Here is a 14,177-nt window from a genome sequence, read left to right on the forward strand (position 1 = left end):
TGGTGTGATTCATGATAAGATTTGGCTAGAGTCATCAGAGGAATGGCATATTCTTCTTACTGACTTGAAACAGCACCAGTTTTTTTAAACCATGTTTAAATAGTGGCTTTTAAAAACAAATTCATACTACTTACAATCTCACTTTTTTACCTGCACTGTAACTAAACTCTCACACATGCACTGTAATTTATAAGTTTATGTTGCAGTTGATGCGTGTGCTTTCATATCACTTAATAAGCTTACTGTACTGGTGTAAAACTATTGAAAAACTCCTAGTCCCAAATTAATAGTTTTGAGATATATGTCATAGTTGTTAGATTTGATAGGTACTTTATAAAGGTAAATTGCTTCTCATTATCTTTTTAGCGTCTGACATAGTCAGAGATTTTGCTCACATTTGTTATCTTCAGCCACTTCTAAAATGAGTTGTCTGTTCTGGTTTTATTTTGTTTGTTTTGTTTTTATATTAATGGTATTAAAATTCCATGAAGTGAATTTAGCTCATAGGTTTGCTGTGATAAAAGTTGTAGTGTACTTCTCTTAGTTCTGCTTGTTGCTCCGATGATTAACTTGAGTAAATTCTTTAATCAGTACTGTAAGGATTTAGACCAGCAGTATGATCAGAAAAATAGAGCCCTTTTTATTAAAAGGGTTTTAGTTTTCACACTTTAGGCACCTTTCAGTATCTCTTAGGTTCAGAGGGACTAAAACAATATTAAATGATTCTTTGAACAGGCATGTAAAGGACAAAGCTGAAGAAGTTTACTGGAGTTCTTTTGGGGGAGGAGGCTGAGGGTGGGGTTTGGATGCAGAAAAGAAAGGGACAGCCAACCATGGGATCTAGATCTTATCCTCAGTTAGGAAGTAGAAATAAGTTCTTAATGAACCCTTATTGAAAATGGAACTTGAGCTCTTCAATGTTTTGAGGACTTTCATTTCAATTTTTGTTACTCTGAGTCTGTAAAGTTTTCTTAGTAGGTCATGTTTATGTGAAAATTGTGTAGTTGTAAGTCCAGTAACTTACAGCAGTAGAGTCTGAGGTTTTTGCTGACTTCAATAATCTGTTAAGAACCGTTGAAATTACTGAGTTACTCCCAGTGGGAGTAACACTTGGGACACAAATATGTGGCCAACTTCCTTCCCCTTAGCTGGAGCTTTTAACTGAGAACTAACAGGATGTTTGGTCGGCTCCAAAGTATCCATATGTTGTCTGTGCTCTGTGTTACAAATAATACCCGAATAGGATTTTCCTAGGTTATGCCATTTAAGGCTTTAAAAATGGGAGCTGTGGAAAGAACCTTTAGGTCTGAAATTATGTTGCTGACAATGTTTGGGATTTAAGTAATATAAAAGATTTACTTTTCTTATGGATATGGAGAACACCAAGCTTCTATTACACTTGAAACCCATTTCTCTTTATTGCTAGATGGTTTTTTTTTTGTTTGATACTTCCTCAGATCAGCACCGACAACAGAGGTGTACTAGGCATGAATGCTGTACATTATGACCAAGAAGTGATTTGGTGATTATGTCTCTGATATGCCAAACCTGTTTATACTGGCATTATATGACAAATAATGACATTGCTGAAAAACGTGTTTGTATTTTCATGATGTATTTCTGTTGCCTGATTAAGTAGGCATTGAGTAGATGCCAGCCATGGATGGGATAGAAGCTCACAGGGAAGTGTAAATAAACCACTGTCTTTTGGAGCTTGAAATTATAAAGGATGAGACAGTCTTTGTTAGAGATAACATTGTGTTGATGTTATCTAAGGTAATCTGGTGTTTCTCCGAGAAAACAATACTACTTGGTTATTAATACATAATTTTTAGTACAGTGGGCTCTGAGATCTGCTCTGTACTAGAAAGTATTGTAATGCTGCTAATGCTGCACTGAATTGCATGCTGCACACATAGAGCTTTATAAACTATTTTAACCTGCTAGTGACTGGAGTTTTGGTATTGTGTGCTGCATTTGTGGAAAGCTGGTGATGCTCTCTTTAGTGAACTGGAGTAAGAATTTTCTCTTATCACAGAATTGGAAATGGTTTAGTGTCCTAAATAAGTTACTTGCTGTTTCTTACTACAGAATGAAAATACTGTTCAGTAAACTGCATCTGAGTTTTTAGATAATTCCACTGCATTAAAAATCTTAGAAATACAAGGGGAAAATATTTATAATTGGCAGAAATAATGGAGTTAAAATGAGAAATAAGTATACCCAAAAGTTTCTCACAGCTTGAATTCCAGTTGTATGTAAATATTTGTTGTTTACACAGATCCAATTAAGCAGTCGCAGCTTTCTAGTAGGCTTGTAGTTTCTGTGTAGTCTCAGGTTTTTTCTTGGCTTTTAAATAGCAGTAAAAGGAAAGTGAGTTTCAAAAGAATTAATTTTTTGTGGTATTTTATCCAGCTCCCTGCACAGTTTCAGGCACGTCTGTGCTGATAGGAGAGGGCAAGGGAGAGGACAAGGCGGTATTGGGGCAGACAGGGGCTACTGCATCATTCTGTGGCAGGATCAGCTTGGCCTGGGCCAGGGTGTGCCCTTTTCTTGGCAGTTGTGTGATGGGCTGCAAGTGCCTGTTTTAAGGTGTTTGTTACTGTAATAGGATTGGAAAAGAATTGGTGTTCCACTTGCCTCCACTGGAAGAGCAGCACAGAATTAGCTTTGAATACTTTGGTCAGTAGAAATGCTCTCTTGAGTCTCTTGGAAGAAAGCTTTTGGTAGCCTCACTGTGCTGTTTCTTTACTAGAACCTTGTCTGAAAGAGCAGCATTGCTTCTACTTAGCTACTTATTGAGTTGTGTGTGCCTTTGGCACATTGACATATTTTTGAAACTGTATTGTAATTTGCTGTATCTAGGGAAAAGAATAGAATCCAATTTTGCAACCTTATTTTTTTCTTCTTTTATAAGTAACTCTTCTTGCAGGCAAGTAGCCTTATGAAGCTGAGAGGGTAAAAGTTAAAAAGGTAGGACTTGAGTGACTTCTGGACAAAGCAAACTTTAAATTATTTAATTACAGTAGATGTGGCGTGGACTAGCCTGAGGCAGGAGACAGGATTTGCCCTTTCTGAGAGGCTGTGTGTTGCTTTGTGTGAAGACAAGCATTATTCTACATTTCTTCCTTTGGAGTCCAGTCTTGTTTGCATTGAGTGTCATACATGACAGTTCAGTCCCCTGGGTTAAATCATTCTTGTTTAGGAATGATACGGCAAACACATTTTAAAGCTAATGTCAGAAAATTCATTGGGAAGCTTGTCCTTTTTAGAGAACCTCTGATGTCATTGGGTAGCTGTGCGAAACTAAACATGAGGATGTATTGCAAAAGTTAAACACATGTTAAAAAGATACAGATCAATGAATTTAGTATATAATGTCCACGTGATCATTAGGACTCCTAATTCAGCTGGAAGGAACAGTTAAAACATGTGGATATTTGTTAGCTGTTTGTTCTGTAATGGTAATAATATTTCAGAAATTTTGTTGAACATAGTGCAGTAGACATATTGGAGAAGGCTTAGAAAGAAAATTACATCCTGAGCTGTCTTGTGATTTGAGCATCTGAGTCACTTGATGTACTTTTAGCATTGAATAGCTTCTGAGTGCTCTGCATTCATGCTACTTTAGTGGTAAAAGGATGAGCCAAATGAACCTAGGAAAGGAGAAACCTTTGTACATAGACCATTTTCTGTAGGAGTAACCAAAGTTTTGGGTTTCCTTCTTTATTTTTTTTAATAAAATGGTTTAAGTAATTCTGACACTATAGCCCACAGGGAATTCAACCTACACTGAACTTTCCAGGTTGGTTTATTTTCAGGTCTTCACAACATTAAAAGGATGAAAATAGAGTTTTTTGTGGCTTGTTTTTTTTTTTAATGGGTATTCACCTAACTAGTGTTTTAAAAGTTCTTTTGAAACAGAGAAACAAAGCTCTGTAAAATGTATGTTGTCATACTTAGGCAGCTTGCACTAAAACATGTGTTTTGTGCATGTGACTGGGGATTACTCTGAAGCATTCTTGAGTTGCCAGCCCATAGCTGAGCTGGGAACTTGAAAAGAGTAATCCCTAATATCTCTTTTAGTTTCTTTTGTAATTTCTGATCTTTACCACTTGCTGTGTCTGCTAGCTTTGTGTTTGGAGTCCATTAATTTTGCAGTGATTTTTATTCCATATTGACCCTTACATGGTAATGTTTTTTCAAAATTATGTTTTTAAAAGTGAATTCTTACATTTCTAGGGGAAAACATTATTCAGATGTGTTCTAAGCTTCATGGTCCATTGTAAATCATATGTTTCATGTGATCATTTTAGTCTTTAAGAAGAAATGTCACATGTTCTGAAGTGATTCACATAAGGCCCACAGGTCAAATTTCTTCTTCTGCAATTAAATGAATTAAGAAAATTATTAAAAGTTTCAGTATATTGGTCTGTCTATGCTTTCCAAGTTACACTTTTCAGTGCAGGTTTAAGGTGCCTAATGTTGGGTATCTAAGCTTCATTGATTGTGCAGGCTTGGCTTGTTATGAAAATACAGTCAATAGAGTCAAAGAACTATTCAGAGTATCTCGTAGCCAGGGGTTTGATTCCCTCTATCACCTACACACTAGATGTTCTCCATTGCTGCTTGAGATACAGTAATGTTTCTTCCTTGGCTTCCAGCCTCTGGTCCAGAAGAGTGTGGGTCTTCTGGTGTCTGTGTGTAATTGTCTTGGATACAGAGACCTCAGCTTACACCTCTGCATTGAGCCCCCACTAGTGGGTCAGCTGAATTAGCTTAAGGAGAGGCTTTAAGAATTAAGGAGCATTCAGGAGAGACAATCTCTATTGTAATGGGAGTCTAAATATTTAAATTCGTGCATCCTAATCTCTGATTTAATTCCCATCTGCCTCCCATGGCTTCTTGAAGATTATCCAGGAAACTTGTAGCAGAAGTTGGAAATCCTTGGTGACTCCAGTTCTCAAGTAGTGCCGAAACTGTCAACTGTTGTTTCTCTTTACCAGGTGTCTGGCAAATGGACATTGCTGACTGTAAATAGTACTTGTGGCAAGTCCTCAAGAGTTGCCTAGTCCCATCTGTTGTGATCAACAAGCTGAAGGCAACATTAGTTTGAAGTTCAAGTGTATGTCTCCTAAAGCTCTGAAACAGGGTGTTGTTTATTTGTAACATAGAATGATAATTGTTGTGTCACAAGTATGTAACTAAAATTCAAGTGCCAGTGCTCTGTTTCAGTGGTTTAAAATCAGTTGTGTGGTACTTGAATGGATCACTCAGAAATCTTTTAGTGGTAGAAATGGGCTCTCTCAGGATATCCTCACACTACCTAGGTATCTCACGTATTATATACTATATATTACATATAATATTTAGATATCTGTATAATTTGTATAGAATACAATATCGAATATGAGGTACATCCTTGTTCTGTCTATTAAAGAGAGAAGAACTTAAAAATTTGTTGTTAAGCAGCTTTTGTTTCTTTCAGGTGTTAGGTTTTTTGCCTTTCTGTTTACATTAGTGCTCTTTGGTAATAAGTTGTTTTTTGTTATGCATTGTGATTAGATCTGTTAATTTATATGTGATTTTTTTCCAGCTGAGGTGCAGTATTTTGACTGTCAAATGAAAACTTGTGATATTAAGTGTTTGTATTTGAGTATCTTTATGTTCACATCAAGTGAGGCAGCTCCAGAGGCAGCAGCTCTGAAGCACTTATGCCAGATAACTCTGGCAATTCTCCTGGCTTTAGTGATGGTTAACCTTTAGGATTCTGAATTGGCTACTGGTACTGCAAACTGACAATTTCAGAAGATTAATGGACCAGAGGAGTAGACACTCCTGTCAAGTGTCAAAGAGCACTCTGAATATGAGAGTAACTAATATAGTTGCACTAGAAACGAACAAGGTTGTGTGTTTTTAAAAAACAAAAGACATCAGCTGCCGTATCTTAAGTCTTCAGCTGGAGAAGAAAGTCTATGATAGAATCTGTTAATGCTTTTTTTTTTTCCTTATTTATGATAATTTTGTAACAAAATGATAAATTGTTCAGTGTAATAAGCCCCTGTGAGTGCACAGCAATGTCAGATCAAAACTGGTGTTTTGCCAGTTTAAATTACATGTCAAATGAGTAGATGTATAAAAGAGAAGGGTCAGAGTAGGGATTGTACTCAGGGGGGGGAAGATAAAAATACAGAAGGCAAGTACAATGCTTTTTCACATAAATGTGGTACACTTGAGTGCTTTCATGAAACTGATTTAGTGAGGAGTTTTTTGTGTGTTCTTTTCCAAATGATAGTTTAGCAGTACAGTAATGGTCCAGAATGTGCTTTTGCACAGCAAGCCAGAATAACAATGAAGTGAAACTGTGCTTTGGACAGGAGGACCTCTTATCTAAACTGATGGATATAGGGTTAGTGTTCCAGTTGGAAAAGCAGACAGTCATGGATAGAAAAAAATTGCTCCTTTTATTTCATGTAATAGATATGGAAGTGACTATAGAGACCATATTACTCTCATCCAGTCTTAATAAAAGGTTGGCAAACAATGTAATGTAAATACCAATACAAACCATTGTTCCTGAATGCTTTTCTTTTTAGAATAGAGAAATCAATAACTTATGTGGTAAGGACTGCAAATGTCACAACAATTTTAGTGTCTCTGGAGATAGCAATTTGCTCTAATGTACAATTAAAACACAAATGGTCATTCAGAAGCACTGGCAGTGAAAATTCTTGGTTTTATTAACTTTTGGTAACAATGCTATCACATTTAGAAATTTATACAAAAATATTCTAAATGTTAGATCAAACCTTAGTAGAAATTAGCACATGCTTGGTTGTTATATTAAATATCCTTACAGAAATACGTATTTGTTTGGTTAATAAAGTCAAAAAGGTGCTGACTTCCATTCCTAATTCCTTTGAAGGTCAGCATGTTTATCCTTTTTAAAGCTTTTTTTAAAAATCCAGGTTTGAAACTTTTAAAAGAATGATTGCAATGGCAGGGACAACAATTGCTTTTTCTCACTTTAGATTTGAATTTTGTGTCATCTTTCTCTTAGGAAAAGTTGTTAACTATGTTACTATTTTTCCAGTAAAAGAAGGGTAACTCTTTGATGTTTGCCAGAGTAAAGACAAATCCATAGAGATTCCTGCAGAGCACCTGGTGTACTGTCAGATCACATCCCAGCTGGCTCTTCTGGTCCCTTACTTGCCTGTCTGTGTGCATTGCCATAGAGGTCTAGGATGTCTTGGCCTCTCAGAGTTAAATGTTCAAGCATATGCCATGCCATTATTGTTTGTACTGCCAAGACAAGTCCCAGTCTTGGGCTGCCGAGTAACAAACATGATGATGATGATGATCATGGAGTTAGCTCTAGTGGTATCTTTAGGTAATGTTGATTGCCTGCTGCAGCTGGGTTTAAGAGCTTCCATGATGTCCCATGAAGACAGATTTTTAGGACTGGTGCTTTCTAGATGTGCTTACCACTCATGGTGTGGATGGCTTGCCTTTATGTCATGCTGAATTCATGTAGAATTGAATATCCCAGTTATCCTAATACCTTCGTATGCTATTTATGAGTTACAGATCTTTAAAAATATGTACACAGACTACAATGTGGAGAAATTCAGCTTGTGAATCTTACCTGCATGTTGGTAAATGTTGGTTCTGCTTGAGGATACATTTAATCTTTCCTTTCTGATTTCCTGAGCAGATATTACCTGCCTCTGTTACCCAAAAAGTACTTTAGATCCTAAACAAAGTGAAAATTTCCAAAAAATGGGAAGATGCTCACAGCAAATTTAATGACAGGAAAGCCAAAATTCTTCCCTGTTTCAACTGAAGACTGAGTAGTCTGTTAAGAGGGGAAGAGTTTTGCATCTGAGAAACTCTGAAGCTGGTTTTGGAAGTCTCTGTGTGTTTCCACATTGTGGTCACTCATGTGCAGAGAACCTCTGTCTGTAAGGCAGCTGTGAATGTTGTTGTCAGATTGTACATTCAAAGAGGGACTTTGAGGCCAGGAGATAGATATTGTGCCCAGACATCTTTTCAGTCTTCTTGAAACTGCACTGTCCTGATTTATTTATTTATTTATTTATTTATTTATTTATTTATTTATTTATTTATTTATTTATTTTTGGCCCATCAATTCTCTATTTGCCTTACTTTGATTTCTGTGAAGGGTGACTTCCACGTAATTAGCAAATACTTGGTAATTTCCAAGGAAGCAGTAAGATGATGGGGCCAGAGGGTCCTGTTGAATTTTGCTGTGGGATTATTGACTGTTTGATTAAAACCCGATCAAAGTACTGGAAGAGATTGACTTGAGTGTGTGCTATCACTGACAGTCAATTTCTCTTCTTCATTAATATGTCACCTTCCCAGACTGAATGCTGCAGTTGCTTCAGGAGAAACATGAACCAAAACTCAATAATGGCAGGAGCGTATTTGAGACATTTTATATCAGTTCATTTCACAGTATTAAAGCGGCAGAATTGGAAATCTAATTGGCAAAAGGTTTTTAATACATTTAAGCTTTGTTATGTTTCAGGAATTACATGTATTTGATTCTCTTCAAAATAGGGAACTGACTTGCTCGTTAGACTATTATGAGTTGTGGTGCCAAAGAAGCTGGTAATGTTACATCTAAAATTGGTGATTGCTTTAAAAACATGGTGCCTTATATTTTTGTGAAAGTAAATTATCATATTTATACCCATTAATATACACAATATAATGCTGTCTCTCCCCTTGACTACTGCTTTATAAGATCCCTTTCTCATGTTGCAGTGTCCTGCAAATTGCTATAGTTATTGATGTAAATTTGTAAACTTAAAAGCTATGAATATATCTTTTAATTTGTCATTTAGATTGATGCAATCCAAGCACACTTTTACATTCATATATACAGATTAAAACTGTTTATAGTTATCATGTTTTCTGTTGGCTATTTGTGATCAACTGAGGTCTTTTTTAATGTTAATGCATTGTCTCTTTTACATATATAATAAAGTACTTTATTTTTCTTTTGCAGGATGTGCACAGTGTAATTAGTTTCTAACTGTAAACATTTTTAGTGGGATTCTGAATAGAAACCATAGCATAATGCAGATGATCATACAAATTTCTGTATCTCATGGAGAGGAATACTTATATTCAGCAGCTGTTTTGTTTTACCTTATTTTTTTTTTAAGTATACTATTTTATATTAAGCCAGCATGGAAACTACTGAGAACCATTATGTTAGAAAATTTTTGTGCAAAGTGCATAGTGTTTGCGAATGCTGCTAATATGAGCAGGCTTAATATTCTTTGAATCAGAATGAGTTTGTCACTCCTGGCAAGACAGAAATCAATTGCCGGTAGATGTGATTAGCTTTAGTATAAGGATAATTGAAGTTGGACTGTGACAAATCCTTCATATTAATTAATAGGAACAATGTGTTATGACAAGAACCCCTCCAATTAGCTGACAGTTTATAACTGAAGAAGAACAGAGTTTGACTTAAATCTCAAGAACTTCAACACATTAAGTTAATATAATTAAAATAAATGAGAGCTGCGTTTGTCATGACTTATTTTAGTTATGCAAAATATATATATTCATGTTACTTTGTGCTTGTTTGGGCATGTTGTATTGTTAATCAGGCACTGTGGATATTATTGACTTTATTTTTAAAGTAGAAAACTGGGTTCAGAAAAACTTCAATAAATCTCCACAATATTAAGGCAGTGTTTAGTCTTCCTATATTGTTTTGGGAAATGAAAATTAAAACAAACAAACAAACAAAAAAACCCCTGAGCTTTGCATTTCTCATTTAGCTATTTTGAGAAATATATATATCAGCTCTTAATTAAAATATTTAATTGTGAATTTATACAGTCACCTTAACCTGACTTTCTGTGAAATCTTGTTTGAATAATGTTCTGATGGAATATTAATACCTGGTTAAACTTTATGTACTATCGTTTTCATAGTTCTGCTGTCACAGCTCTTCTCTGCTTCTCTAATCTGTTTTATATGGTGACAGCACACATCTTTAAATAGTAGTATCAGGAAAAGTAGAAATGTTTAGTGTGGAAAGTGCACAGAAATACAAAGCTGAAATAAAAGGAGAAGTGCGCTTTCAAATTTGCAGAACAGTATTTTCCAGCAATTTACATCCAGTCATTTGGGAAAACCTGTTGCATTTATTTTGATTTTTTTAATTCTTTCCAGAGGCTTACAGTGTATTAATGAAATTAAAAATTGGAAAGGCACAGTGTACAATATATCTTCTGTGTTTTGTACACAAAGCTTTCAGAAGTCATAGTCTCACAAAGCTTCCATGTTACGTTTCCAGTTTGGCTTGGCTTCCGTCAGGGAACATGACTTGAGTGGTTTCTGCAGGGAAGTGTTTGTCGGCATTGCAGAGGGAGCTGCTGTTCCCTGGGGCCGTGTGTGATGTCCCGGTGGGGCTGGGCAGCCCCGGTTGTCACCCGGCCGTACTGTGCCCACGCAGCCCCGGCCCTGCTGAGGGAGTGTGCGAGGGAGAGGACGGTGCTGCTGCTCTGCCAAGTCGTGTTTGTGGGCAAAGGGGAGGAACTGGTGCTGTGCACTGTATGGCATGCTGGGAACAGCAGAGAGTATTGTTAGAAAGTCACCTTTGTGGCATTGCCCTGGGATAATTTGTACAGGACATTTGGGCGCCAACATCCAGGGGAAAGATGGGTTTCATTTTTATACTCCTGTTTTGAAACTGTATAGAGACTATGTAGCAGTGTTTATGCTTACTAGTGATTTTTTGGGGGTTCATGAGACTGGAAAGTAATACAATGAGAACCATGATTTCTAAAAATTCTGAATATAACCCTTCCTGTGGAATTCTAGAAAGGAATTCCAGCAGCAACAAAAATTTCACTTCTGCATTAGCTCTGCTGGCAGAAACCACTGCAAACACATTTCATGCTCTCAGACGATACCGTTTTATTTACCTGCAATATTTTTTATTTCTTTGCAGATATTGATGTATGGTGTAGCATCTAAACTACTTGTTTTCTTTTCTTCCAGGCTGCTGAATCAGGAATAATAAAAGTGAAAACAATAGCTGCACGGAACACAGATATTTTGGCAGGTAATTATTTGCTCTGCAATAGGAAAAATAAAGCTGAGTTACAGATCAAAATGTTAAAAAGTTGTCTTGGATATGTCTAATAATACTACATGTCCTTTAGTGTGTGCTGTATTGTTGATGTTTCACTTCTGGGCACCTAGCAAAAAATCCAGTGGCATAGAAGTTTTTTGACACTACTTGTTTTTTGTTAGTGCTGTTAGGATGCTGAGGAAGGGCTCCATTCCTTTTCAGTTATGCTCTACAAAAGTAATCATCCACTTAGAAAAATAACATGAAGTACTTAGACCCTACATTCTCAGTGTTTTAGTTGCAGTGGTTGAGTGCTCTGTGTGGAGTTCTGCAGTGTGATCCACATTTATGTATTAGTCCAGCCCTTGGGGACTTGTAACTGGCAGGCAAAAATCCATCTTTATCTGAGACAAGGTCATTCAATTTAAGATGTTCCAGTGCCTTGAGGAACGGGACATATCTTGTGAGCTGCAGCTTTGTAAGTGCTTTAAACTATCTCTTGACTGTGTTCAGCTTTATGAAGTTGGCTTCTTGCCAGTTGCTGCTAAAGCCCTTGGCCAGATTTGAATGTCCCTTCATTAATACTTGAATGTCTACCTCAGATGTAGTCAAAATCCTTGAAATGCTAGATTGTTTGGAAGGTCCAGTGAAATTGCTGCAAAACCATGTCTTGTTTTGGGGTATGTAAATCAGATATTGTTAAGGAGGCATTTTCTAGGATTATTAGAATTAACACACCCACTCCTCAGTATTTCACTGTAATGCCTCTTTTTTATTTGTTTATTTTCTTTGTTTTTACTGCTGTCATGAATGCTGACATAAGTGGGAAAAGTATGCCAGGTAATGTCAGCTATATCAAAATACACAAATGAAAAAGGGAAAGCAGTAATTAGCCATTTGGGAAGCTGTCAACATATTACTGCATAAAGATGTTCATATTTTAGAAAGCTAGTTTCTAATCCTGCAAAATTAATTGGTTTTTGGTTTTCAAAGGGAAGAGATAGGAAAGATAATTCAATTTAGTAATGGATGGGCAGTCTTTGCTTTCATCTTTTTGAGGAAACACTTTCTTGAAGTTAGTAAAAAATTTTAAATAATTTTCTCTTGGAAAGTTTAAAATAGAATGTACTTAATATTTAGTTCATTCAAAAACCTGCATAGATTTGTTCTTAAGAGGTTTGGGAAACAAGCAGGTCTAAAAGTTATTCTGATTAATTAATCTTTGCTAATAGGATAATAACTTTCCTCCTCTGTTTCACAGTTCTGTACTGGGAAAATGTACTTTGCCTGCACATTATCCTAACATTCCACAGCTAAATCAAAATGTCATTAAACACACTCAGGTTTTTATGAACTCCTGTATTTTTTGAGGTATCCATTATAAGCTAATCTTACACTAAAGTTAGTGTCTAGAGATTGTCTATCTCATTTTTAAAATCTTCTGAAGAAAAATTATATATATACTTCAGTGCTAATAAAGCTGTAAAATGCTACAATGTAATTGTGAAATCTAGTGGATACTTTTTGACTGCTAGATGGTTTAAGAACATCTATGAGACATTCTAGTAATATAAATAAATATTTTGATGTAAACCATCATTTCACTGGCATAGATAAGAATGGCTGTATCAGATTGTTTGAATAAGCTGATCTGATGCTTTCTTGAATCATTTCATTGTGTTGGATTATAATTTTTAGGAAAATAGATGCAGGCTTAAAACCTTTATTAAAATCTTAAAAATCTTTGTTATTTTTGGTGGGAATGTTTAACCTGCCAGAAATTTGAGGTCATTGATCTCTCTTATTTCTTTCTTTTGGAAAAGTTAACTTGAGCTGTTTCAAAGTCTTCATTCTTGCCAGTATGTACATGCTTTATTATTTATTTATAAGAATTTGAGAAATTCCAGAGGAGAAGAAAGCCTTAAATCACAGGAGATAAATTTGAGAAATTATTTCCATGTGGCTTTGAGATGTGCAAAAACTTACGGTTTAGGAGTTCTTGTAAAAAATCAGAATTATAATCTTGCTAATGAAGTGAATGAGTAAGTTATACTTTCCAAAAACTTCACATTTGTTATTGTTCAGTAAGATAAATTTCTTTTTAATATATTCTGCCCTAAATTGGTAGCAAAATGAAGGCAGACCTAGCAATAATAAATTCATTGTGCATTTTAAGACTGAAGCCAAAATAGTCACAGAATCATGTGATCACAGAATATTCTGAGTTGGAAGGGATCATCAAAGTTTAGCTCCAGACCCTCTGAACAAGAAAGCCCCAAGAGTCACCCCATGTGCCTGGTTGCTATAAAACCAGATGGGTTCCAAAGCAGATCTACAAAACATTATTTTTCAGCTGCAGAAATTAAAAATACTTGTATAGATTCTGTTGTGAGTTTGTTGCTTTTAATGGATTATAGAAAGTATTGTAAAAGGCTAAATTTATTCTTTGTCTTGTTATTTATTAACTCATGCCGTTTTTGCCATTCAGAGTTATATCTTGAGTCTCATGTTAAGGATAAATGTTCTGTGGTATCTTTTTGCTTGCTTTTTTCTGCTTGATGGTTAGAATTTAGTGGCAGTTCAGAAATATCAGCTGGACATAGAGCCTGCTCTGGCTCTGAAGAGGCTGATGAAACTGGCCTGTGTTGATATCACCCTGTAAGAACTATTATCTTATAGAAAGTTGGCATCTATAATTTATAAAAGCCTATCCTTTTCATTTAAATTTCTGAGTCAGTTAGTGTTTCAGTTGGAAAATATCACTCAAGTATATTTTTGTAGTTTTAGCTTGCTTAATTTTTTTTTCCAAATTAGCTGCAATGATGCTTAGTAGCATAGGTCATGTTTGCATTTTTATGTGAGAATGTATTTTTTGTTTGTGGTGATTACTGTCCTCTGAAAAGCGTGTGGAACTTTTCATGAATACATTTCTTCTACTACACATAGACTAAAACACAGTGTATAACATTCAGTGTAAGACCACACACTGAACTTTCAACTGTGAGGAAATTTTTAGTATCTGAAATGGTGATGAGCAGCTAAAGTCTTAGAAGTT

The 14,177-nt window shown here is 35.7% G+C and overlaps 1 protein-coding gene across 4 annotated transcripts in view; it reads left to right on the plus strand.

Annotated features, from left to right (window-relative positions):
• The window catches only part of MON2 (MON2 homolog, regulator of endosome-to-Golgi trafficking), a 64,507-nt gene that overhangs the window by 2,259 nt on the left and 48,071 nt on the right, over positions 1-14,177 (plus strand). For all 4 annotated transcript variants that reach the window (XM_066183165.1, XM_066183167.1, XM_066183166.1 and 1 more), the window contains exon 2: positions 11,050-11,113. In XM_066183165.1, the coding sequence (XP_066039262.1) occupies positions 11,050-11,113 (64 nt within the window). The remainder of the gene's footprint in view (positions 1-11,049; positions 11,114-14,177) is intronic.

This window comes from Chamaea fasciata, unplaced genomic scaffold (assembly GCF_029207755.1).
Source record: "Chamaea fasciata isolate MVZ Bird 193981 ecotype frontalis unplaced genomic scaffold, bChaFas1.0.hap1 SCAF_5, whole genome shotgun sequence".
Taxonomy (NCBI): domain Eukaryota; kingdom Metazoa; phylum Chordata; class Aves; order Passeriformes; family Sylviidae; genus Chamaea; species Chamaea fasciata.